Source organism: Cottoperca gobio, chromosome 14 (assembly GCF_900634415.1).
Source record: "Cottoperca gobio chromosome 14, fCotGob3.1, whole genome shotgun sequence".
NCBI classification, from domain to species: Eukaryota; Metazoa; Chordata; class Actinopteri; order Perciformes; family Bovichtidae; genus Cottoperca; species Cottoperca gobio.
In genome coordinates this window covers 4,859,210-4,886,435 of record NC_041368.1, presented here as the reverse complement: position 1 = coordinate 4,886,435, position 27,226 = coordinate 4,859,210, and the positions used below count along the sequence as shown (strand labels likewise).

At 41.8% G+C, this 27,226-nt stretch overlaps 1 protein-coding gene across 9 annotated transcripts in view; it reads left to right on the top strand.

Annotated features, from left to right (window-relative positions):
• The window catches only part of auts2a (activator of transcription and developmental regulator AUTS2 a), a 290,775-nt gene that overhangs the window by 122,319 nt on the left and 141,230 nt on the right, over nt 1–27,226 (top strand). For all 9 annotated transcript variants that reach the window (XM_029447937.1, XM_029447938.1, XM_029447942.1 and 6 more), the window contains exon 4: nt 5,473–5,574. In XM_029447937.1, coding sequence (XP_029303797.1) covers nt 5,473–5,574 — 102 coding nt within the window. The remainder of the gene's footprint in view (nt 1–5,472; nt 5,575–27,226) is intronic.

Genomic DNA, 27,226 nt, shown 5'->3' with positions numbered 1-27,226 from the left:
TGAGCGAGGGTGGCAGAGGGGGTTATGGGTGACGAGAGGGCCATGCGGGGCTCATGTCTGTGGCAGTTAAAGCAGCTGGGCTTCAGATCTAAGCACAGGGTCAGAGCCAGGCCACGCTGGTGGGCTCGCCCACCCAGCCACTGTCAGAAAGATGACGTAGGGCCTGTTGTCGCCCCCGCACAGGCCCTGACAAAACCCTCAGCCACTCTTTTTACATAACCGTCTCGTCAGATGAAGCCGGCTGCAAGTTTAACAGGCCCAGCATTTTGCAACTGCTGCTGTCGCCAGCCCAAGGTGCTTTTACTCTATGGGCTCACTGTGAGGTTGATGTGATGTAGAGGCTGGTATGGATGTAATTAGCAATGTTTAATGTGGTCTAATGTTTGCAAACGGTGTCTCCTAAGGCTATACGAGAGCGCATGTATAAAGTCAACGGGAATTCTTCAAGTTGTTCATTTTAACTGCTGAGTCGTGAAGCTCCCAAGCACTTTAATAGCCCTGGTATATAGACCTCTGAAGGCAGCATAAAGGAGATATTCAAAGTGTAGTCAGTGGAAACCAAGGGGATTCGACAGTGCCGCAGGAAATAGACAATTTATTATCAGCAACACAGCCTAGGTAGTGGATTATCTATAAAACTTTCATTGTCCTCCCTCAGTGGCAAGCAGCCATAAAACTTCCCAAATGAGGGACTTGTTAATTTACTTGTTAAAGCAAATTAAAAATTTATAAGCGCTTTTAGGTAAATGAGATCCTCTTTCATTGCTGCTCTAGTGGGATTCTCTCTGCCAGATCCTGAGAGGACAGGTTTGCTGTTCTGAAAGCCGCAGAAGAACAATAAAAGCCGTTAAATTGTTCCAGGTTTTATTACTGCCGAGCTCCTCAGCTGCTGTTGTGCGTAACTAAGGGAAACCAGGAGCTGATGGCTATCCCACTGAGGCCAGTACAGAAAACTGAGCCTAGTTCTCTCTTCCTCTTGTTTTTTCTTTCTTCTTTCTGTGGGATGAGGGATGGGGGTTGGGCGTGGAGTTGCTGGGGCAGGCGGGTTGTGTATGGCTCTGTTTAAAAAGGCCTTTGTGGTTAGAAATGTTAGCAGGCCTACTTTTGTGCTTGATTGCATCGCGTCTGTAGTGCAGCCCTTGAGAATAGGTCAATACACTTGTAAAATTCCACTATGGCAACGGTGAGCACTTTTCTGTAAGTGAGAAAATAATTGACTCCACATGTTCAAGACAATGTTGTAATAGCTGTTTTAGCTTTTCAGGGGAAACCATTTAAAAGAGATGTTTCATAATTTCTCTGCACTCTGATCTGTGAGTGTGTAGTGTGAATCATGTTTTAGTGCCCGCATAACACTATTACTCCTCTGCTGCCACGAACAGAAATACTGAAATGAAAACATTCCATATTGATTTAGTTTTTTTAATGACATTTGTTGTGTTATAAAGATGGGCACCTTGCGCTCTGGTGGACACTTGTGAAGCATACATGACATTCAATAGCACCTTTTGTATTTCATTTTGCAACTCCAATAACGCTGCTGTGAGGATATCTGTAAGCCAGACCTTCAATAGACATGATGAAAAGCAAGGTCCTCCTGCTATTCCTCGTCTGTGTTAGGACTAATTGAAATTCAATACTATTTAAAGGAGAATGTATCGGTGAATATACAGTAGGTTCTGTGAGAAGAACCCAGCTTTGGTCAAGGCTAGTCAAGAAATTAAATCTTCTGACGCATAATTGGAGATCCATATCCAGATCCACCTTTGACAGCTCATTTGCTCCTATATTATCTGCTTGAATATGGTGAGCTTTCTCTGGCTATCGGCATGTTTTCTTCCATGTGATATGGTTGCTTTATATTACCTATGTTAGGCTCTGTTCGCAATCGCGTACTAACTTACTAGTTATACTAAGTATCACATCAAATTTAAATTGTGGTGCGTTCCAACTGCATCGCATGTGGATTTTGCGTACGCGAGAAATTCCCGGACTTGTGCTACATCAGCAACAATTTGTGATGCGTTTGATGGGATTTTCGAACACAGCATTAATATTGAGGCAATACCGACCTTTTTCAAATTCACACCCTTAATCTGGCCTCAACTAAAACACATTTTATTCAATTTAAAATGTTCTGTTTTTTTCTTTTTCTTTTACAAATTAGAGAAATGTGTCAATGGTTTGTCTAGTGTTGTCTTGAGCCATGTCTCACAATCTAGAGTTTATATTCAAAGCATATCTCTGAATTCAGAATGTCATATTTTCTGGAAAATCTAATGGACTGACTTATGACAAAATAGTAACAGTGGGGAACACTTTGACTTGCAGCTATCAAGTGAAAAATATTGTCTCCAATATAACACTTAATTATGAGTAGCACTTGACACTCAGACTTTACTGACGCATTATAATTGTTTGGGGATGTTCACATAAAGTATGGCAGTAACAGTTTAAATAGTTGCTAGTATTTTAAGAACAAGCATTTACTTTTCATTTTTTAAAGAATGATTTATAAGAAATGTAAATGATTTCTCATACTTGCGGGGTGAACTGTTTCCTGCTGAGGTTTCGGCTGCTCTCTTCCAAAGCCTCACGCTGACTGCTGATTGAAAACAGTTGTTGATTCTCTACTTCAGTGAATTCAGACTGGTAAGAGAGACAGGGAAAAAAACTTTATCCCCTAACACGGAACAGATTGCAGGAGAACAAGACCTCACTGTGTGGAAATTAATGGCAGATGCACTTACTAGTAGTTTAAATGTTTCATTAGATCCTAATGTCTCGCTGTGCTTTTAATTGTTGTGAAATTAGCCTCTGGAATATTAAAACCATCTGTCTGTTATCTTCCTGCAGGGCCAGTTCTTACCCAGGCCGCGCAGATACAGTAAGGTCATTAAATAAATGCAGCCGTATGCCTCGACCTGCGTCTTAATTAATGTCTCTATGCTACTGGGGCATCTCCACACACACACACACACACACACACACACACACACACACACACACACACACACACACACACACACACACACACACACACACACACACACACACACACACACACACACACACACACGTCTCATCTCCCTGCCTTAGATCTCTAGTGCACTGGGTTTTATTGCATATTTGAAACTGAAGCTAAGTTTTAAAGGCTATAAAAATATGTAGAATGACTTTCATGCAGTAACAAGTTGGAGTGTTCAGATCTGAGTCGCAAGCAGAGGTCACAGAGATGCACCCCCACCCCCACCCCCACCCCCTACACACACACACACACATACACACACATACACACACGGGCTTCTCATTTCGATTTATCATCAGACAGCAGGTCGTTAAATTTCAACTTTACTTTCTGATGGCACTGACCACCGGCATTCCCTCCATTTGTTTAAGACATCCATTAATCACACCATAAAAAGAAATGAATCCATCATGTGAAGCTCAGAAAGGGGAGAGCGGATGAAGAAAAGGAAAAAAAAAACTCAATTCTCCAAAGTAATTTAAGGGAGCTCAAGGGGAAATTAAAGGGAACAAGCTGAGGGATACGTTTTCAAATAGCTGTGTAATCAGGTCCAGAGCTATGTAATAGCCCTGAAAGATGAGCCGCTCTTTATTGGAATGTCTTTATTAGACATGTTCTTCAGACATTACGCAGATTTAAATTTGTGTTAGATTTCTGATTTCATGGAGTTCTTTCCCACTGATAAGCCAGGATACAGACAATGTGATTATATGCTTTCACTACTGCAGAGTCAGTTTGATACCACATTGATTAATAAAAGACAAATCTCTATGTCTCTCCCACACTCGCCTGATTATAATCTTCATAAGCTTACCATATATGAGTTTGGTTTGTGTACATATGTGAAGCAGAATTCAGCAGCAGCTTTCAGTAAGGTCTGTGTTTTGTTTTTTTGTCTGTGTGCACATTCATAAATGCATGAGTATGCTGACGTGCGCTGCCCGGTGTTGTCAGCAGGGACATGAGCTGGTTAATAAATATTATAGGTCAACATGTTTTGATGAAGGAGCCACAGTACAGGGAGTAAACAGCATCCCTCACTCTCTCTTCAAGGATCAGTTCACGGGGCCAGGGTGGATGAGATATTATTCCCCTTTTCTCTCTAAAACTATGTAAACTCCCCTCAGACAAACTGGCATTTACAAGAAAAAGAGAGGAAATGTGCCCCTGGTTTTTGTGAGAATTAAACGTGTTGGAGGTAATTAGTGCTATCACAGCGCAGGGCATTGGTGTGCATGTGTCTGTGCATGTGTCTGTGCATGTGTCTGTGCATGTGCCTGTGCATGTGCCACATCTGATCCTTGCGTGCTCTTGTCTGAGCACTGTGTGGCCACATAGACACACGTTGATGCACACATGTACACACACATATTCAAACACATGCACACCCGGAGTCAAACAGGCACATCGGGCATTCCCTGTGCTCAAACTCTCTTATCACATTCAGCACTCTGGCGAATCCACCCGCCTTCCACCCATCATGCAATTCTCCCAAGGAATAGGATTCCTTTCACACCGCTAATGGCTACAGAAAAGGGAACATTTTCATTTTAATTACCCGCTCAACTCAAGGGTTCTTATGGTATTCCCACACCTTGTGGCCTTTCATTGCACTAAATGATGGCTGATACCTGAAAAGAGAATACTGAAGAAGAGGTAAAAAAAACATACACTGTAGCTCTGTCCCTTCCCTCCAGAGCAGGAGAGGGAGGGGAAAGGAGAGTGCATCATCTTCTAGCCCGTCCTTTGTGTGTGCAGAGCCACGCTCTGCTTTTCCTATTAGTTGGCAGAGCAGCCGTTCACTACACTGTCCCATAAAGCCATCTTTTTATGTGCTTTGAAATGAAACCTGCAGTGTTTGTCTGGTCTGGAAGGAGCAGCATGGGAGCTTCAGAGGACATAAATCGCAGACTTGGCAAGGAAGAACAGACCCCACCTCCTTCCACTCAGCGCCGCACTCCCAAGAGTCTTTTATTGTTCTACAGATTTTGAAGGGCCTCAGATGATCGCAGATTGGCACGTCCTTCTCTTTATTCCTGTAATTTTGCAGCATCTCGAACAGAGTGTCTAGAGGATGACACTTCCTGAGCTCCTGCTGCCTCGGCATGTGGTGTCTGCTTGGAAAGGATAGTGGCTCCATTTGAAGGTTCTGGAGGGGTCTTTGTCCCTGTTCTCTATTCCGTGGGCAGAGAGGAGTTTCATACTGCAAGATCAGATGGCGTCTATCATTGGCAAGCACAGTGATGGCTGCTGAATAGGCTCAGAAACATGACAGATTTACAGAGACAGCGCCGCGTCTCCTGCCAGTTCTCACATATTCATGAGCCGATTTCTGTGGGACGCCTTCCATAGCCAGCGTTATCCATGTAAAGCTCTAAACTGCAGTGTTAACAGTTTTGCTTCATGTTGTTAACCCTTGGGTATCCTTGTGTGTTGTTTGGCAGCTGAAGCCAGGGCAGAACAACTGTAAGGACAGCGACAGCGAGAGCGTGAGCAGAGGGTCCAAGCCTTCCATCAGGAGCAGCTCCAGAGACAGACTGACAGATGTGAGTACATTAACATACAACATCCCTGCATCACTGCTAGTTTGACGTTCTGTCACACGGCCTCTATCAACTTCTCTTCATAGGGAGTCATCTTCTTAAAAATCAATTCAAAAATACGAGGTCATTACCAGTTTGAAATATTGTATTTAGTTTACCAAGCGAGACAAAAAAGAAACAAAGAACAAAATTGGAAACTCAAGTCTTACTAAATATTATCTCACAATATCTCCTGCTGCAAGTTTTGATTCACAGAAGACATAATATCACAAAATGTCAAAAAGTCTCAAAATAACAGTATTTGGTATCCGTATTAATATTGTGGTTCTGCAAAGACGTCCCGGCCTACACACCTTGATTGGTGCAGATCCCTGCAGAAATCACACACACGTGTTCATATGTTTTCAATGAAAATGAGAATTATCATAGAAACATTATTATTCCCCCTAATATCACAAATCATATTGCAGTATCAGTCAAAGTAATCGCAACAAGTAATTTTTTCAAATTGATCCAGCCCTATCTTATATCGCGTCACATGCTTGCACACTTATGTTCTCGTACACGTGCACAGAAGAACAAAACGGGGACCAACTCGTAGAAAAAAGCACTAATAAAGATTAGAAACTCAAAGTTTACCCTTATAAGCCTGTAAAATATCAGAAAGACATGTGGGTTGTTGCAGCTCCTTCAATGAACAAGTGACTCGTTTCACAACTGACTCATTATAGTTACAACCAATTAACTTCTGGACATGAGTGACAGGAGAAGGTTAGAGAGGTAGTTAGTTGTGGTAGAAGTATAATTTACATAAGGAAATAAAGAAAGTAAACATTTTCTTTCATGTTTATCTCGTAAGCAATTAATCAGCATGAATTATTCATTGGCTGAATTGCTTGTGGCACCACCTTTGACTTGTTAGACACTTGTATACATGCAACTTCACGTCAAACGACCTACTTACTCATTACATGTAACAGTAAGTGGTAGTACTACACAGCTAAAGTATTAAGTTGGTATGTTCTTTCAGCGATGTTATAAATTCTACTCCAGTTTCCTAACTCAAGAGTCATTATGTGTATGTGGCCTTGCACCTACTGTAATGTCACAGACAAAAGGTAAGTTATGAATGTGATACAATACATTTTGTCAGGATTTCTTTTGGTGTTGAAACAATAAAATTCAGCCTCAGCAGAGCACTTTGTGGTAAATCTCAAATGTCTTAAGTGCACTTTTGGAGTAATTCAGGTGAAGAGCACTATTTGCATCCTGTACACACACACACACACACACACACACACACACACACACACACACACACACACACACACACACTCTCCCTCTTTATGACTGATACAAAAAAAGACACTACTTACCCAGGTCCTCGTTCCTTGTGGAGGAGCTGAAGGCAAGCATTAACTGACAGAAGAAAGAGCGGGGCTATGTGTCCCCGTGCCCTGTGACATATTCCAAGATGTAAAGCGAGCAGGCTCGAGGGACCTTGCTGCCAGACACCCAGCCCTCCGCTTTGATTTGCGTGGAGAATCTACAGTGAAGCAATCAGATATCTGGCCATAATTAAAGCTGTCAGTTGAGAGGCTTTGAGAAAGACATGGTCGAACAACTGAAGCAAAACGGATCCTGCGTGTAGCTTTACGATGCTTGACTGGGCATGAAATGAAATAAGTAATGTGATGTTGACAACAGAAATTGAAATGATACTTGCTGATTTCTGTCTGACTGCACTGTGGTGCAGCAGTATACCAAGACAAATGTTGCTTAAACAAAGGAGGTTTGACATTCAACCTATGGATGGATGCTTTACTGTGACATACATAATGATAAAAGCCTTCAATGTGTCATCTGTTGTCTCATGATCTCTAATTACTTAATACTGCAACATGGCTGTTATGCAAAAGCGCATTATAAAATACAGTATAATTATAAGTAATGGTTCTTGCTTAATGAATAATTGTAGAGTTTCGGTTTTTATCTAAATTTAATTCCCATGGTCAAATTATCTCTCTGATATTCTGTTTAGTGTTTACAAAACATTGTAAAATAATGCATGTTATGGCTCAATATCACAATTCTATTGAATACCTTAAGGCAAGGATTTTGATAAGAGGTTTGCATTCGGTTGTTAAATTGTGATTGATATTAGTTGTTGTTATTTTAAAGGGACACGCAAGAATCAATCTGTTTGCATGTATTTTAATATTTGTTCAAGAGGCCTGTGCACCGTGTCATTTCTTTAATCACCGTTTGAAATTCCACACAGTATAATCAGATTCAGCCTCACTGGCCAACCAGTTCCCTTCATTTAGATTACATTGCTTTGATGACTTTCACTTTGACTCATCACTCACTAATGAAACATGTTTAAACATTTACATCATGTTATGGCCTGCCCCTATTGCTCACACGATCACTGTTGCTTCATCTTATTTCGGTTTAAATATAGTGTGTAAATCGGTCCCTGAAATTAATATAATTTACAGCACCAGCCGATGTGTTTTCTCTGAGTAATGTTATTGGAAAATTGTCCTAAATTTCAAATGATATCAATAATTCCGTTTTGGGAATTTTAGGTTTCCTCAAAGCAGAAACTCTGTACTTTCCCCACTGCCAACTTGTTCTCAGGAAGCATCTATCGCCCTCTTTATAATCACTTCCACCTGAGCTGGCATTTCAGCCACTCAGTTCACTTTGGAGGATAGAAGGAACAGCAGCCCTGGTTCCTGCTGCTGCGCCCGGTCAAGACAACCCACAGGAGACGGAGCATGTCTTCGGAAGAGCGGCTGAAAGCATGAAGACAGACTTTTAGACCCCCATGTCACCTTAGATGGTTCTACTGTGTGAGGCTTCATCCCTGGTCCCCACTGGTTTCTGAACAAGTCCCCTCCAGCCATGCTGTAAAAACCCACTTCACACGTCGCAAGAGGTGCAAGTCGTAGCTTTTGGAGCAGACCTCTGTTCCCAAGACTGAAAGGAGGACAAACTAAATGCAGTAGAAAATAAAAGTTTAGGTTAGTTTGGTACTGAGATTCTTTGGGTTTTGTTTATTTCCATTACTATAGAAAATATTGATTTACTGTAAAATAGTTTAGTGATGAAGGCGATTTATGAGACCTGTAGCATTTTCTCTGCTATGGAGGTCAACGTGCTTGTTTTGTGATTGTAACACTGCACAATGCAGCTGGACTGCTCATGTGGTTCAGCTGCACAGAGATGCTCCCTCACAGTGCAAACACAAAGAGAAAGCATCAAAGTCAGTCGTTAGTACCAGGGAGCGGTGTGAGACTGGAGCGAGCTTTGACCCGAACTGTTCATTAGACCCAACAGTTTGCTAATGGTATTTGCTCTAGCACTCCCTTCCCCTCACGGAGCGACCACGCTCCGATGAAGCAGATGAACAGAGTTTGCCGACCTGGCACTGGCTGGCAGAGTGATGGAGGCCAGAGGAGGTCAGGCCTGGCAGCCTCCTCTCTCTCGCTCGCCTTCCCTCCTCACTCCGTCCTGCCAGCTCATTAAGGCCTACAAATGGCACATCAGCTCGGCTGTGTTTGCTGCAACCCCAAACCCCAGCTAAATTGGCAGGCTTAGCCGCATTTGCTCTGAAGCGCCGGTTCCCTTTTGGGTTCGTTTGAAGCCGACATGGCAGCCATCCCCCACCACACCCCACCCCTTCAGTCTGGGTGGCAGGCATTCAGGCAGGCAGCAGTCCTGAGCAGAGGGAGTCTGCTGGATCAGGGAGGGCAGGGAGCTTGGGATGAATCACTCCTGTTTAGTCTCTGCGGCAAGGGGTGAAATGCCATCATTACCCGGCTGCCTATCAAATAAATTGGCAATTACGGGCCCGGGATTGCGAGTAAACAGCATGTTACTCCTTTTTTTCCACCCAAGGCTCTTGATGAGAGGCGGGTGCATTAGAGAGAAGCTCCGGAGTACTGGGTCAAAGCCCGCCAGTCAGTGTTAGCCAGCCTGATGAGAGGCACAGGAGACAGACTATAATGAATGCACCCCTATATTTCACTGGCCATTTTTATCGTCAGCCAAAACCTCCTGTTATATTCTCATCTAGCTGTTCTACTGAGTAAATACTACCTGTCAAATTGAAACGCATGCACTACGGTCGATGCTGTTGGACAACACCTTTATATATATATATATATATATATATATATGTATATATATATATAATACTACCACTTGATTGGTGTTATTCCAGACGGTTTTGCATTCTGGTTTTTCCAACTGAAATGAAAATGTGAAAATTGTGGGTTCCTGAAATCCATACTCGTGTGTCCTGGCTCCTCTCACACGAGAAGGGTTTCTTGCGGTGAGGTCTTGGAAAGTTGTTTTGTAATGAAACATCTGGAAGTGATATTGTTAAAAGTCAAGCACATCGTCTTCCCGTGCTTTTGAAGCGGTTTCAGCCCAAACACAGCTAAAGTCTCTCTTATGGCTAGTTAAACTGAAGTCAGTTATTACTGGCTTTCCGCTGAAAACACGACAGCCTATTCAGAATCCTGTGTGCATGTGGTGAAACCATTTCAAATGCTCAAATTACAGCTTTTGGAAGCGGCTTAATGTCATAAAGTATATTTGTTGTTGTAAAGATCACTATTATGATTAAATTTGCTGGAGCATACCGAGACTGCACATAATGTTTTGTCCTTGACTTCGGTGTATAGTCTTTTCCATAAGCTTCTTGTCTGGACTGAATCTCCCTGTCCAAGTGAACTGCTTATGTAATCCCACCTCCTCAGTACATTCTCCAATTATTTCCTGACACTCTGATGTAAATGAGGTCGCAGTCCCCCTACATGTCCAGATATGCTGGCCAATTTGCTCCGACACAGGACTTGTAATTGCTTGCATCAATTATCCGTCTCTTTCTCTCTCTGCCTCTCAATAATTTGAAATGTTTCCTATTAGAGAAAAGCATTTAGATCTGGAAGTAGGAATGTTGTACCTATAATTAGCTCATTATCATGGGATCGTACTCTTTGCCGAGGCTCCAGTGTGTGCATAGTGACAGTGTGAAACGAGCAGTAGATGCAGTGCAGGGACTACTTGACAGTCTCTTTGACTGTTTAATTGGGTTTTGAGCAGTGATGTAAATAAGTCAGGGCCGATTTAAAAGTCTAAAGACAAGAGAAATACAGACATAGTATTTAGTATTCTAACTTGTTGTGCAGATGTTAACAGAATGGCACCTAGTGGTCAACTGGTTTCCGCTATAAAACCACACACCATACAAACGCACAACCATGCATCCACCCCATATAGAGATACAACTGAGTCTAGTGGGGGGAAAGAAAAGGTTTAAGTCTCATTCTAAAAGAAGTCAGTGCTCGGAGTGTAATAGCTGAAGGCAGTTTTAACAGCTTTTGATCTAATACTTTACAATGAAGAGGCCAGCTTAAGAAGTCCTAAGAGATCAAATTGACTGGTATCGTCAAGGAGAAGTAAGTGTGTTTAAAGATCTTCTGTGATCAAATATGAACTCATTTAAAGCACAAGGTTTAGACCTGATGACTCACTCTTTGATTCATGCCATCTGGGGTTCCTATAAATTCATAAAGAAAACCTGGAATTCTTTTTCTAATAATCAAGTCCTGTGTGCTGAAGAGATCCTGTCCACAATAAGAGCTTCCCACCTTATTTCTTTCTCATTTATTATGCCAGGTTCTGTTGTTCCCTGCACATGCCAGATGATCCAGACACACGATCACTTGAATTGCCTACACCTTTGACTCTAAATCAACCTGATAAATAGGCTGTCTCCCAGGAAATGGTCAAACATGCTTATTATCACCTCTGGCACTCCAAATCAAGTTCCCTTTTCTCTTTGTCTTCTTCTCTTTTATTTCTCTTTCCCATTTTCTCTCACATCGCCTGCAGTACGGTTGTCAGGGACCGATTGTGACAGTTTGTGACATGGCAGTCGGGCAAAATTATGCTGCGCCTCCATCGCCCTGCCAGTAACCCAACAGTCGAATGTCCTTCAGGAGCCTGAGAGAGGTCCCCCTGGATGGCTTGTCTCTACAAGTGCTTGGGGCACGCCTGCCTCTCTGCCTACGTTCACAAGTGTTTAACTCAGACTCGGCTGCATCTACTCTCCAGAAATCTAATTAGAATGAGAGAAGCACAGTGTGATTGTGTGCAGTGACCTCTAAGCAGCCCTCAGGTTGAGAAGACATGGCATTAGTTTATCTCTGCTAATTATTTACCACAACTAGAGACCTTGAACACAATAAAATATGAGGAATCCGAGGAACATTGCGACCTTTACCGTTGTTATATTAAGGTATACCCAGCAAAATAAGGCTCTTTAATTGTTGAAATTGATACAGAGTGAGGTTGGTGTGGTAAATAATGTTCGGGCTGATGCTGACTCAATGCAATCCTTCAGCACTGTGGATGATAAATCTATTCTCATGGAAGATTAATGGACTGGAGAAGTGGTGTTGAATGTCATTGTTGAAGGTTGAAAGTATTGAGCGCCTGAATCCTATCCATATGTTTTCAGGAATGACATAAATAGGCTCAGCCGGAATCCATTTTGACTTATCAAGCTTAAACCAGTGCCAGAGCCACACGATACTTGCCAAGTATTCAGGCTCTGAGGCTTCCAATAACAAATCCTATTCCACATAATTTCCACTGAAATTGGCCATGGCCATGCGCTGCCACCCGGTTTTTGCTTTTGCCGTGCGTCCCGCAGCTCTTGGCTTCGTATTACTTCCGCATTCCCTGTAACCTAACCCTGTATCCCCAATTTTTGATGTCATACCAGGCTCTGGTGAGGGAGTCTCTCTGCTCTTTGTTCCAGCTCTTTCAGCGTGGAGGCTGTTCCGGTGGGGTAAGTTGAATAAGTGGAGCCCGGAGGAATCTCTACAAAGGTCTCACTCTGATTGGATGCATGCAGAGCCCAAGGAGAGAGCGCCGGTTGCCATAGCAATGAGAGCAATGTGGGAACTGGCTGCATGAAGGAGAAAGGGGAAGTGGTGCTTTCTTTTGTGACGGGAGGTCTTCATCGACAGAAATTCCTCTTTATGAATGCACACTGGAAAACATGCATGTAAACACAAATACGGAAAGGCACACAAACGGTATTACACGTACCTTTTTACCCCCCAAGGAGAAGCTGAGCTAGAGTGCATACTTCAATCACAATGGCATGGTAGGGGTGTACTCTGGCCCAAGCTGGGAGCCAGAGAAAACACAATCAGACACACCAGGAGTCCAGAACCATCTCCCCCTCATAAACATGATTACTGGCCATTCACTGCTACATATCGCTTACCTCTCCTGAGCTCACAAATCATCCTTACCCTCTCTCCTGGCTCATCACCGCCACTATAAACAAAGAAATGACGGAAATATCTCCATCATTCTCTAGGTCTCTTTTTTTGTTGTTGCTTGCCGCCCTGTCTGACTTGTAGATGCTTTTCTAATTCGTTAACCCATAGCATTCAGGTCACGTGAATATCCAAGGGCTGATGCAAACCTCTCCAAGGAGCATATGTTTGTGTTCATGTGTGTGCTTTTATATATGTGAATCCCCGGTGTGTGTATGTTTATACCACGGAGTTTAGCTGCAGGGTTTACAAGCTGTGTGGGAGGGTTGAGATTTTCTGTGTGTTGTATCAAGTCTTGTTGAGTTTGTTTGAGGGGCACAAGGGGCTGAGAAAGCTGTATGGGGATTACACAGGAAGGCCTGCTGGTTCATGAACCCGGTCCGATCTGTCATGTCTATAGGCCAAGCACAGCAGTTGAATATACATTTTCTCTCATGCGTGTGATGATCCTGCGGTTCTCGACAGTTGATTCAAAATCAAATGTAACCATATGCATATGCTACATATAGAATCCCAGCCCTGTTGCTCTCCACAAACCATATCCCAAGATGTACAATGATCTTTACCACAAGAAAAATGTCACTTTTCTAGGTTCAAGTATTTCACAAGCTTTTTGCTCTAAAATATTTTATGATCATTGGACAGCACTTACTCTGAAATGTTATGATATTGTAATCTGCACTGTAGTAAACAAGGCTTTCACTGTTTGCATATTATATGCTCTGTTGCTGCTTCCTTCTCAACTTCTGAGGTTGCAGGTGAACTAGAGCTTGTAAGGACAATGGTATACTATACCTATAACGTACAACTACATACTACTGAGACAACGCAAGGGCACAAGGGAAGATGTCATTACATGCCTAACTATACAATACACTCAGTGACTACTTTGTAGGTACACCTGAGCAATCTAAGGGAATTCAATACAACAGCTCTGCTTTAAACTCTACTTTTACGAAGTTGATATTGTTCAGTTTTTGTTGAAATTGTTGGAAATGTGTAAATTCAATGATCACAAGCACTTTATATTACAGCTTTGTAATAACATGGGAGGAGTGTTTGATTTAAATAAAAGATAATATAATTAAGTAATATTATGTAATTACCAAAGCCCTGTAATAACCATGCAATAGCTTGGTATTTACAATGGGTATGTACTGAAATGTATGTAACGGTAATAACGGTGGAAAACAAAGGATACTAATGGTGAAACACATTTAAAGATAGCAACGAGGCAACAGTACATGATAGTAATATTTTGGAAACTATATGGTAAACTGCTAACAATAAAATGGTTATATCAGTGTAATATTTGGATAAAGAAATGGTATTATTGCAACATTAATGGGGTAACAAACTGATAATAATGAGGTATAATATAGGTTGAGGTTTTCACAATATTAATCAGCGTAATACTTTTAAAATCACATGAAAGTTCTTGGAAGTCAAAATTGTTAATCACCATATTATAATGGTGAAATTGATCCTCTCTATGATCCAAACATTCCCTTTTTGTTTCAGGGTTATAATGTACACATTATATCTGTAATGGTGTGAAGTGGAAACCCAGTTCCTGTGTAATAACCTTTAATCAGGGCTGAAAATGCTTCTTTTCTTTTTTGAAAATGATGCAAAAGTTACTCTGGCAGTTAAAACGTCTTATGTGCACACACTAGAATATGTGTTATTTTAAAAGTGCCTAAATTGTGCTTTTGTGTTGTGCTTTATGTAAAATGAAAAATACTGTTAACGTAATGATAAGCATGGGGAAAGTGAACTGTGTTACTAAGTGTTTCAGCAGACGATGTCACGCTCACAATCTGAAAACATTTAGCTGATATTATGTTTTGCATGTGCTTTGAATTGAGCCCACGTTCTTCAGACTACACTTTACACACTGTGCATCAGAGCCATTCTTTTCACTTGTGCTGGATAAGGGCATGTTGTGTCTTATTCAAGGCATGTGCGTCTGACAGCATTACTGTGAGGCATTGGATGTCACATCACTTCTATTTCAGAAGCCAGTGCAATTTCCCCTAAACCACAAGGCAACAGTGCCAACAATAAATAAATAGATGGTGTAGATAGATGGACGGACAAGACACATAGATATACCAAGAAAGACAGAAAGATAGCGCCCCTGGAATTACAGTTGCAAAAGATTATTCCAGAGACATTATTTCCCTCATGTCGTGGGCTTAAGTCAAATTTTAGAAGAGAAATGAAATTGCCAGCAGTGAAAACCCGGGCTAGGTAGGAGTTCATGAGTAGAGAAATAACATTTTCATTTGTTTCTGCCCCAGTGGGAGACAAGCAGCCTTTCAGTAAATAGAGACAGCTATGAGAAATGCTTTTTTTGGTCGATGGGATATTGTTTTAACGCGCACTTATCTATCTGCAATCTAGATGTCAGGCCTCAAGAATCCACAGGATGACCATTCGACTGTTGTCTTTATGACCCACAAGAGTTGGCCTCGTCTCGCCTCCAATTGTGTCTGTTAGTGTCTCATTTCCAGTGGAGATTCAGTCCTATATGTGGTCTCTTTTTTTTTTTTACTCTCTTTGTTAAGAGCAACCAGCTGATGCTACAGTACTTTTTGGATTTCAAGCTTTTTATATTGAGCATTGAATTGAAACGAAAAATTCAATCCTGGCTTCTGAGATTGTCATTCACCCGTGCAGTAGCGGTGCACCATACAGGATTGTTATTTGTTCCATTGCAATGATAATAAATCAAGTACGGTGCATTTAAGCAGAGATTGGCACAAGGTATCAGTTTTGGTAGGTTTCTTTGTTGCCGCCGCGGTTTCATTGTGTTTGGGTGCTTTGGAGGCCAGTTTGCCTGAGGTAACAGTGTGTCACAATCCACTCCTCCTTTTGTTTGTGGTGTCAAGATTTTCTTACCTTGTCACATGCATGGTGCGCCTTTATCTTGACTATCATTTGATATCTTCGTCTTTTCATATTCAGGGTATTGTACTTTTGTGCATTTCTGACAATAATGTACATGCACCTGGATAAAGGGTCATGCCGTATCATCTCGGTTAAGTGTTATCTGGTTTCAAAGAGATATCCAGGGGATTATTAGGGGATTACTTCCACTTCCGTAAACTGCAGCTGTCGACTTCTGTGAGATGTCTGATCAATGAATGTGTTTCTATATATGTTGGCTCTCTATTGAAGTTATTTATATGCTGCATTACAATTCATGATTAATCTGCAGGAGCGAAGCTTTGATCCAGAGCTGTCAGCAGTGATGTACTCCCAGGTGATTACGTCTACTTCCTGTCATCCACTATCAGCCAACACATAAAGCACTTGTCACATGGCCCATTCTGATTATGGTTGATATTGACACTGGAATTGAATAAATGTACGCAATAAGAAGATTAGTGTTTCCCAAGAGGCGTGCGTTCCCCTGCTGCATTCATTCCTGATGAGGCGCGCTGAGCCTTTTGAGAGACTCGTTTCATACAGGCAAATCCCATCTCTGACTACATAATGTGCAAATAGAAAAGAGCGACGAAGATTAATCTGCCGGCCATCTTAAATGGAACAGCAGTGGTCTCACAGTGAAGCAGGGGTGAAATTGCACTTTGCAATTGTGAAAAATGTTTTGCATAATCGCAAATTCGCTCCACTTTGCATTGCATATGCATATCAGTCGACCCCTGCCATGACATATTGCAGATCCGAGCCCTCAAGAGCAGGAAATCTGCTCTAATAAAGTGACATTTTACTGAAGAGGTTTTTTTCTCCATCTTCTCTTCCACATCTCCCGTCATCATTGCTCCTCATGAGAACATTTGCAATATTATTTCCAAGTCAGGAGACTTATTTTTATAGCATATGTGTGTAATATTATTATGAGTAAGCTTATAGTAATGGCATAATATTATTTATTTGTATTTTGTGTGTACTTATATAATTGAATATGACATTTTTTCAGTCAAAAGCGCTGCAGAAACACAGCTACAGCTATGTGTGGAATGATGTGTGTGCCTGCTTTTCTTCATGCACACACATGTCCGCCTTTGTCTTTAAAAAGCGCCTCTATAATTGACACTATTTTTGGTTGTAGTGCACGGGTGTAAAATCTTCTGTAAACCAATAAGATGATTGGCTCTGGCCGTTTAAAGGGAGTCACATCAGCTGTGTTTGGGTAGCAGTGAAAGGTCAGAGGGCAAGGCAGGGCCACATAGTACAGGGGATATGCATTGGATTAACCTTGGCCTGCCCCTCTGGCCCCGGGCCCAGGCGGCCCAGGAAGAGTGGAATTAGCCAAGGCCATCTGATTCCAAGCCCTCATCCAATTACTGCCTTATCTGCTGGCCAAATGAGATCAATGCATGGAGGGCAGGGAGACCTGGCAGGCTGGCGAAGGTGCGATAATCAGCAGTAGGGAGCACGGCACTTAACTCCCCTGTGTCACCGAAAGAGCCAGAGCATGTGTTAGGAGCACCACTCACTGCCATTAGCTTGCGGTGCCTGCTGCAGCATGACCTGCACTTTGCATGAGGACAACCTGGTGTAGTGCATTTAGGCATCTTAGCTTTTTCTGTTCAAGTACTGCACTTAGGAGGATGAATAATGTGCATAATTACAGTTTTACCTCTTATCCTTGGTGAATCTACCCAGCAGATTACGCTGGCTAAAAGGTAGTAGACGAAAAAAAACTGCGTAATTGCCTTTCATATGTATTGCTTATAAAAGGCACTTTTAAGCATTGTTAATAGTGGTTAAGAACGTCCCTGCTCAGTTAATATAGTCCACTGTTAATTCTCTTGTCAATTAGGGGGAAAAACAAATGTTTGACGTTTGGAGGTGTAATTATGAAAATAATTAACCTCTGTGTGCCATAAAAGCAGACAATTTTGCTCTCTACTGGCACTTCTTGAAATGGAGTTGGCTGAACGAGACTCTGGTGTTAAGAGGACCTCAGTTAAATGGAATATTTTTTTCTGATGAAAAATTACATTTTATCCTGCTCTTATTCATGTTCCCTCATTGAATAACTACTGTTAGCAACAACTTTAATAAAATACTGAAGATTGAATATATCTAGACTTCAAACCTCACAGAAATAATTATAAAAAATGTATTCAAACGTACTTTATTGTCTTTTCAGAATGGTGGCTAATGCATTGATGACTGACAGCTGCCATTCACCAAAACTGTACAATAAGAAGCAGTTATACCTGGAAGGAGTGGATAGATTTGAAAATGTGTCAAAATGAAAGTATTGATAGAAAAAGTATTTGCTGGCTGAGCCTTTATATTATATAAAGCTCTTCATATTTATTCCTGATAGTTCTGCCATGCCAGTGATTGTATTGCACCACTGGTGTGTCCCTTAGCCATCTGGAGGACCGTTCTGTGCCCACAGTATGGCCAGAGAGGGACCCATTCTGGTGAATTTATGTTCGGCTATTTCTTCTGATGCTTGTGTTCTGGGCACGAGTATCCATTGGAGAGCAATAGGAAGCCCTGAAAGAGTGTCTGTCCTCAGCTGTGGCCCTGCGATTGTACATCCACTGCTACCCTGCAGTCGTCCCCCTCCCACCTGTCCCTGGCTGCTCCTCCTCTTCTCAGCCCAGTTAGATTAAAGTCCTCTTAAATTCACCACAGCAGGCCGGCCGCACAGGGAGATCTGGCATCGTAGGGGCCCTCTGACAATCAGCACCCGGCTAGAAAGCACTAATGAGCGCTGGGAGGGGAGGAGAGGGCGTTGGCGGATTGCACACAGACAGCAGCAGTGGCGGGTATTGGAGGGGGTTGTTAGGAAGGGAGGCAGTGGGCTGGCATGTTGCTGGGCTGGGTCCGACACAGCACTGACTAGATTAGCTTCCAGGGGGCAGAGCTGCAGTCAGTTTGGGAAAATATCACAGCCCATTAGTTAGGAGCAATGAAATGGAGTCAACTTCTGGGACTCCATTAGGCACGCTGCGCTTAGGCAGACAGCGTCCCTCGGTGTGATGTTGCTATTCTGGAAGGATTGAGCACAGAGATATAATTGGACTGGGGAAATCAAGCAAGTTTCAGTGGTCCTGGTGGGGCTCTCAGACAGAAAATGAGAACACAGGCCTTTGTATTTTTTCTCCCTCTCCCTGTTAGCTTTACAGCTTTTTGAAAAACAGGAGTGAAAAGGCAGCCAGTGTGCCTTTTTATTTGTCCTCTCTCTTTCTGTCCTATTCTGTAGCTCTGTCTCTCTGTCTGCCCCCCTCCTTCTGTTTTTCTTATTGGATTTTACCATCTGCTTTAAATTCATTTTTTCATTTGTGGCTCCAGCTCTGGCTAACCCTAAGCTAAACAATATGCATTTATTCATCCGTGCCTTTCTCTAAGCATTGATGAGACTGAGGATTGTGCTTGATAATAAACATGGCTTAGTCTAACACAGGCTGCTTGCTAAGCCTCGCAAGGCTGTTTACTGCAGATCAGTGCCAGCTAGTTTGGAATGTACTACATCCATGAAAGCATTGCCCAAGTATAGTACACCAAATGTGTTCCCCTGCTCTGAAATGCCCTTTCTCCAACATGATGTCCATACAGCTAGCTGACATTTTGGTTCCTTATAGGCACAACTCGGATGTAGATCGAGTGGACAGGCCTCAGTGCTTCACGTAATTGATGTGCAGTTTTTAGCACCAGCATGGGACATCTCCATCCTTCCAATTTCTAACGGGCATGCCTCACTTGGTTTGCCCAAAACGCTTGATGTACTCTGTCCTAAATAAAGGACATTTAGCCAATTCTCCAAGTTAATATATTTCATAGTAGCAGTCCATCATACTCTTCTCGTGCCTTCAGTTCAGTGCCTGCAGAGTAATTGGATGGAGTCTGTGATGGTGTATTGCCTGTGTCTTCGTCACTGCTTTATTAAGCTCATGTTCACTCCTGTTTATGCACTGAGTCCTTCACTTGATGTTAGCCAATGTATTATTGCTGTAAGGATAAAGCAATATTGAATATCCCTGTTAAGTAAACCCTTTGTCAGTTGCTTACAATCTCATTTTCTAGGGATTGGTAAGAGATCAATCAGGATCTATCCATTTAGTATGATTGGCTTTGTGAGGGATTGATGAGTGTAATTCTACTGGAGGGGTTATAATCATTGAGACAAGGAGACGGTCAGTCTGTTCGGTCCAGATACCTGAGTTTTTCAGGTTGATAGTTTGAGGAGAAAACATGGCTTGAAGTGCTGAGGAGCTGAAATGTGCTAATGTATGATTTATTGAGATACTGGTTGACAAAAGGCTCTGGTTTCTGTCCTTTCTATTCATAGAATCATATGCCCGTAGCAGGAGAGTGTTGACATTTGTGCATCTCTTGGGAACACATCACAAAGAATGTTATCAGCACCTTAAAGACAGCCATCAGCCCCCATACATCCCTGGTAGGCACTCTCAGCCCCTGCCTCATAGGGCACACCCCACCTCAACCTTCCACCCCTGACCTGTCTACCAGCCTGAAGAAAGAGCCCCTGACAGCTCCATTGATGGTAGAGGGAGGGGAAGGGGTGGCTTGTAAAGAATAGGTGGAATAGAGGGTAGGAAGGGGGTCAGCCATTTAGAATGTCTGTACTGAGATCTAATCAGGTTGGCTGTGCCCCTTTTTAACATAGCAGCGCTGCATTACAGCTAGCATCCTCTCCCGGGTCCAGGCCTCACAGGGCGTCTCATGTCAGCTCCCCCTCCCCGAGTAACCCTTTGGAACACATCATCCACCTCAGTCCCTGCTCTGGATTTATTCCCCCCCTAAAGCCGCCTTGACAGGTTTGTTATCTGTTCACCCGGTCGGCAAGCCCTGGAGAGTCGCAGCACTGGCAGTTAGGAAGGAGAATGCTACAGGAGAAGCGGGGCAAGTAAATGTCAAGTGAACCGCCAAGGATGGATATTATAGCTTCTGGGGACCACAGACAGAGAGCGAGGGAGGGAGAGGGAGACATGGTCTGTCTTTTCTGTCTGTTCTACAACCCACTGCTCAAGATGGCAGTCTGTACTGAATTCTCTCCTATTGATTTCCAGAACATCTCGACTCGAATTTGTGTAAAAGTTACAATTATATGACTGATGCACAAACTTTGACTACAGATAAGCTGATAACAAGTAATGACTATCACAAATAACTCATAATAATAACTATCTTATTTAAAACATGTATTGTAATATCTACTCCTGGCCATAGATAGATTTATGAATGTTTAGTAAACTACAAACAACTAAATAACGATAAAAATTTCAGTTGTATTGATTAATTGACATTTATGTTTGTAGACAGACTACCTTGGGGACAGAACTTACTCGCCAACAACAATACCTAAGTTTATACCTTAAATGTGGATAAAGGATGATAATGATTTCAATTTGCAGTCTGTTGGCAAAGTACACAGTTATGTAAAGTATAACATGGCTTTTAATATTACAAGGCAGCAGAAATATAATTTAGATGTTAACTTTTGCGTCACTAATGAATTTGGAATCTTTGAGCAGGTGTGTGCGCACCACATGTGAGGTTTCCTACTTGACCCCACTCAGTGAATATTCAGTATGTATTCCTTCTTTAATGTGAAACACACCTTTAGCAGAAAGACTTTATGCATAAACATTAATACAAGCACAGTTGATGTTACACTGAAAGATTGTTCATATGCTGTTATTAATAAAACAAGAAATGCAGTTGGTATGACTCACATCCCCTTCAAATACCCAAACTTGATTTCATAATAAAAAACAGATCTCGTTCTCTGACGTGGCTCTTCTGAAAAATAGTCTCACATAGTGCCAAACTACATTTCTAATCAGTTTAACTCCAAACATCTGATTTGCCGAAAGCAGTCTTATTTCATGAGCTTGGAATCATAAGGTTCTGTGTGGGTGGAGTGCAGCTCTGAGATACTAAGCATCAAAGATTTGATATATCAACTGGGAAACTGTCATGTACTTTCTATATTTCTATTTCTATAGTACAGACCTAAAGTAACATTCAAGGGTTTATATGAAGAAAAACACAAATAAGTCTGATCCTTTCAATTCTGATCCCACAATTTTCCAACACTCACAGCCCTATTAGAATTTATTTTTGCAAAACTGAGATCTTAGTATTAATTACAGCAGTGGGTATTTTTCTGTCTCATAGTATTGCATGCATAAAACTTGCTAAATTGCACTCGTGAATTTTCCCACATGTCCATGGGTCCCATGCTTGTTGTCAAATAATGATTGTTAAGAAGTGACTAGTATGTAACACATTTAGTTTGGTTAGGATGCTGCTTGCATTACAAATCCTTTGTTCTAAAATGATTACTGAGACATTTCAATGACGATGTCATTTAGTATGTTTAAATTAATATTTCAATTCAGCAAAGTGTTACCATCTTACAGCATTTACAGCGATGTTATTAAACCTGTCTGCCTCATTCCCGCACATCCTCATGTTGAGCACATAATCTTGTAGAAAGGAATCCTCAGATGTATTTTGGGAATGAGTTTACTGTGCAGCAGGGATTGCATTTTTTCCTCTTGATTAACTGACTCGCTAATAAGGCTTGTCACAACAGTGTGTACCCTCTGGACTTCCAGCTACTCTGGTGCCAGATCACCTGAGCTGATTTTAAATCCCCAACCTTGCATATTTGCTGCTTGTGTATATTTGTGGTAAATTTGTTTGCTTTCACATATTTCCACATTAAAATGTTCACCTGTTAGTCCTCTCATCCTCCCTTCCATGTTCAGAGAGCAGAGTGAGATCTAAATTGTGCGATAATTTCTCTGGCCTTAATTGCATGGCTCCAGTGAAAGCTTTGCTGCTCTCCCCAATCCTTTTAGAAGTACTTAAACGTTCCGCTTGGGTGTGGATTAGTGGATAATGGGCCCAGCAGCAGGCCAGGTACAAGCTATTGAAGTGTTCCTGAGATAGCCTCGGTGGGGCCTCGGGGTAAAGGGGGAGGGTTCATTGTTGGTGTGACAGTTTGGTTGAGTGGATTACATGCAGTTTAAGGGACTGTATTGGATTGAGTCTGTGCCCAATTATCCTCCTGGATTGGATTGCAAGTGAGAAACCTCCTATCAATTTCCAGTGCACCAGGTGAAGCCTATAGGATCCTGCTGCTAGACGTTCCCAGAAACCATTAAGCCACTGAGTCCAGTGATATTCACAACATGATGTTATCACACAAAAATCACTACTTTTGAATATTTAGGATTTAGCGTGACACTACTTATCCTACCTATTAGTATATTTCATTCATAACATGTGGCATTGTATCTCAACAGTGTCTCCAACATGTCAAAGGCCTACGCAGACTGCATGTTTAGTTGCTTAAAGGGAGTCGCAGCAATTTTACACATGACGATTAGATTACTAGTCATACTTGTTGTATAACATCTTCTGTGGCTCTGGATGGAGCTCTAAGATCTGACTAAACAGTTGTTCATAGAAAGCTAGAGCTGCAAGTTTTCGACTAGCAAATAGCGTTCATGTCAACTTCCAAGTTGTTTACCTGCCCAAAATCCAACAATGGATGCAAAGCAAACAATGCAATGAAAACAATCATGAGGATACAACTCCGAATAGCAAGAATCTTGGAAGTACAATAGCTTCAAATAGCTACAATCGTATAAGTGAACACTGTCTTCAAATAAGCCAGTTTGAAGTGCAACATACAGAAACAATAGAATACAAATTCAACTATTAGCTACAAATAAGCCAAACCAATATAAGTGCAACATACAAAGAACAGTTATTTAGTTTCTCCATTCGCCGAGGTGAAAACAGGTGATTTTCAGTCTGCGCCGGAAGGTGTGAAGACTGTCTGCTGTCCTCACATCATCAACTTGGGTAGATTGAAGACCAGTCGGGCTGCTGCATTCTGGATCAGCTGTAGAGGTTGAATGGCACATGCAGGCAGTCCAGCGAGGAGGGAGTTGCAGTAGTCGAGGTGTGAGAACAAGAACCTGCGTTGCCTTCTGAGTCAATTGTTCACTATCCTTGCAAAAATAAACAATGAAGAAGAAGAAAAGTAGAAATTACTCGTAAAAACACTGAGATATTTCTGAAAGCTCTGCTATAACCGACTTGTCACTTACTAAAACCTGAAAACCAAACAAATATAGAGACCTCTCACACAATGCAAAGACTCAGGTTACATATTGGAAATTGTAGGATCCAGTGTTTTTTGGAACTCAACAAAAACTCGGGATGTTTAAGGAACCGCTGGGTTGATTTTGACCATTCTTTATTTTTATCTGCCACCTGTGATTCCCGTACGTAATGAAAGTAAAATACTGAAAAGCTGCAGTACTCAAAGAGTGGCCTCATTCCGCGAAATGATGTTAGTGTTAAGAGTTAGACATACTACATTGTTCTGCCTTAATCTATATGCAGTTTCATTCCGTAATAAAATCCTCTGGTGCTTATTTCTTTGCCTTGTACTTTTAGCATCATAAAGTTAGAAATACATTATCCAAATTAAATTGAATTTCCTTCTTATCAGTCTCCCTGTTTGTATCAGCCTCGTGCTGGAGAATCTCAAATGCTGTTCTTGAATATAGTACACTCTCTCGCCCCTCTCTAGAAATCTCTGGATGTTTAATTTTTGACAATCAAATCACGCAGTTGCAGTTATTTAAGCCACCCCATGTGTCACCGTTGTGTGTGTGAATGCAATAAACAATATTTGCTTGCCATTCATTCATTATGAGATGGAAAATTCGGTCTCACCCATCCTTCTGTGCAACAGAGGCTCACAGGGACTCAGCGTTCCTCTCTCAGGATTTTGTCTGAAACCTGCTGAGTTAAAAGGAGGGTTCATATCCCCTCGAAGAGATATGGGGGTTTGTTTGTTTAGTTTTTTTACTTGCACGTCATTTTATCCCTGGTTATTAGATGTGTTTAGAATTAATAAGGAAAGGTCTTGGTTTATTCTAATAGAAAACATGTCTTTCTGGATTGTGCACTGTGTGCAAAAGTAGTTACTACTAGTGCGATTTTAATTAATATAAGAGATTATTTTTAACTGCAAAGTAAAAGTTTACATGTTCAGTCCCGTCCCCCCCCTACCAGGCCCCACCTGACGTTGATTCTCCTATGGGGAGCTGTCAGAGCCTGCTGTCGCATTTTTTTTCCCTTTTGTTTTTATGCTGGATACTTGCAAGTGGATGGCAATGAGTCCCCTGGCTGTGCTCATCTGATTCCATCAAGAAGAGGAGAAAAGCACCACAGTGCCTTGGGAATATTGTGCCTGAAAATGGTAATTTGCCAGCTCGAGCAAATCCTTGGAGAACAGGGAAGATGAAGAGTAGACAGATTTCACTTGCTTTATTTATTAAATTTGATAACCGGTACAGGCCTCCAGAGAGGCAAAAACATTCTTCTGTGTGTCATTTGGAAGGAAGGAGAGAATATGGTGGAGATCCGTCGATGACAGCCTCCCAATCATTCAGTCAGTGAGATGTTAGGCATCACTGGGTCCAACAACCACCTTCATTTATGTGCTGTACTCTCATACCTATCAGACTAAAAACACTTTTTATAAGGCTTAACGTTTGGCTCCCTGATATACTTTGCAGTATTTTTTCAGATTCTTTGCAATTAGCTCAATGAAGTTACTCAGCCAAATCTTTCCAGTTGAAAGTGGTTGAAATATGTAAAGGCCAGTCAATAATTTGAAAGCATACTTTGTCTATGAGGGACAGTGAATGGCTACTGAGCCTCCCCAGGGATGGCCTTATTGTAAAGAGGAAGTATGCTAATTGATTAGCTGACAGGCGCTGTTTGGTAAAGCAAGCAAAAAGGCAACCTCAAGGCTCCGCTCCCCCAGGCTATTATTTAATACATCTGTGTTGTTCTCAGTTTCCTCCCTTTGTCCAGGAAAAGCTCCCTGCCCTCTCAGTCCTCAGAGGGCTCCTCAGTGACACTTCACACAACTCAGAAAGCAGGGGGAATAGAGAAACATAGCCACAAAGCTATACTTGAGAGGTATCACCTTGCAATCTGCCCGTCTCCCAGCTCTGGCGTCTCATTTGTTCTGTGTGCTGATGTGCATCAGGGCTCCAGGGCAAGGTGATAGCCTCCAGGGACGAGTTGCAAAGGAAAGTTACCTGAGGAGATAAGACTGTAAAGGGGAAAGGGTGGGGGGTTCTTTTCTGCACTGTGGATCTTTGTGTTTCTGCAAAGACCAGTAGCAGCCGTTTAGCAGTACCCCGGCAGAAACTTGACTGCAGAGCCAGAGGTCCTTGAATGGGTTGGCTTTGAATGGCTGGGGTCTTTTGAATGTGCTCTGCTTGAATAAAAGGTCTTTGACGAGTGAGGTTTTTTTGATTCTCCTGTGCTCCTCTGTTGTTATCAGCACAGCTGGCTCTATATGCTGCAGGAAGAACAGCTCCGATTGGCAGTATTCTCTGATGGCACTTGTTTATGTTTATGGAAGGATATCCGTCATGTTTGAAATGCTCATTAGGAAGTGTTGTGCCTAAATAGCTTTTACTTTCCCACTCACAAAAGAAGTAAAATGTCTCACAAAATGTATAATATTTAGAGCTGTGGCACCATTGTGACAAACACATTTTATTTTGTACTGTACATACATACAGTACATATACAGTACATATATATATATATATATATATATATATATATATATATATATATATATATATACAGGACAAAAATGTCAGCATAGTAAGGGATTGACAGTCGACACCTAAAAGCAGTTGTAATATTTAATCCCTCCTGCTGAATTCCTGAGCCTCTTAATTCTTCAAAATATAGAAGCCAATATAGTTTTTGTAATTAACAAATCACAATTTAATCCGCAGTGCATGACAATTCAATTTGTTGATTGGCCCCCTGTCTCCAACCTCCTCCCTTCGTCTATTTAGGAGTGAAAAGGAAAGAAAAATAATCTCGTTGAATGTATTAATTCAACATGATGAATCCTGTATTCAAGTCAGTGGAGTGAATAATTAAAATTAGCTGATAAAACTTTCAGCAGAATTACTTTGCCGAAATTGCTGAACAGATGTGTCATTTTAATGAAAATCCACAGCCAAGCTCCTTTCCTCTTCCCCTCTGTCGGATAAAAATATTATTCCCATGGCACATTCTTAATTTGGTAGTAAATACACTGGCAGCCATCTCCGGAAGGGTGGGTGGGAGCGGGTGGAGGGAGGGAGAGGAAGAGCAACTTGTCACACTTAGTAACATGATTTCTCCCCCTGCATGCAGTAACAGCTATCTACAGTAATTCACAGCACTCCATTGTTCCAGCAAGTCCCAAGGAGGAC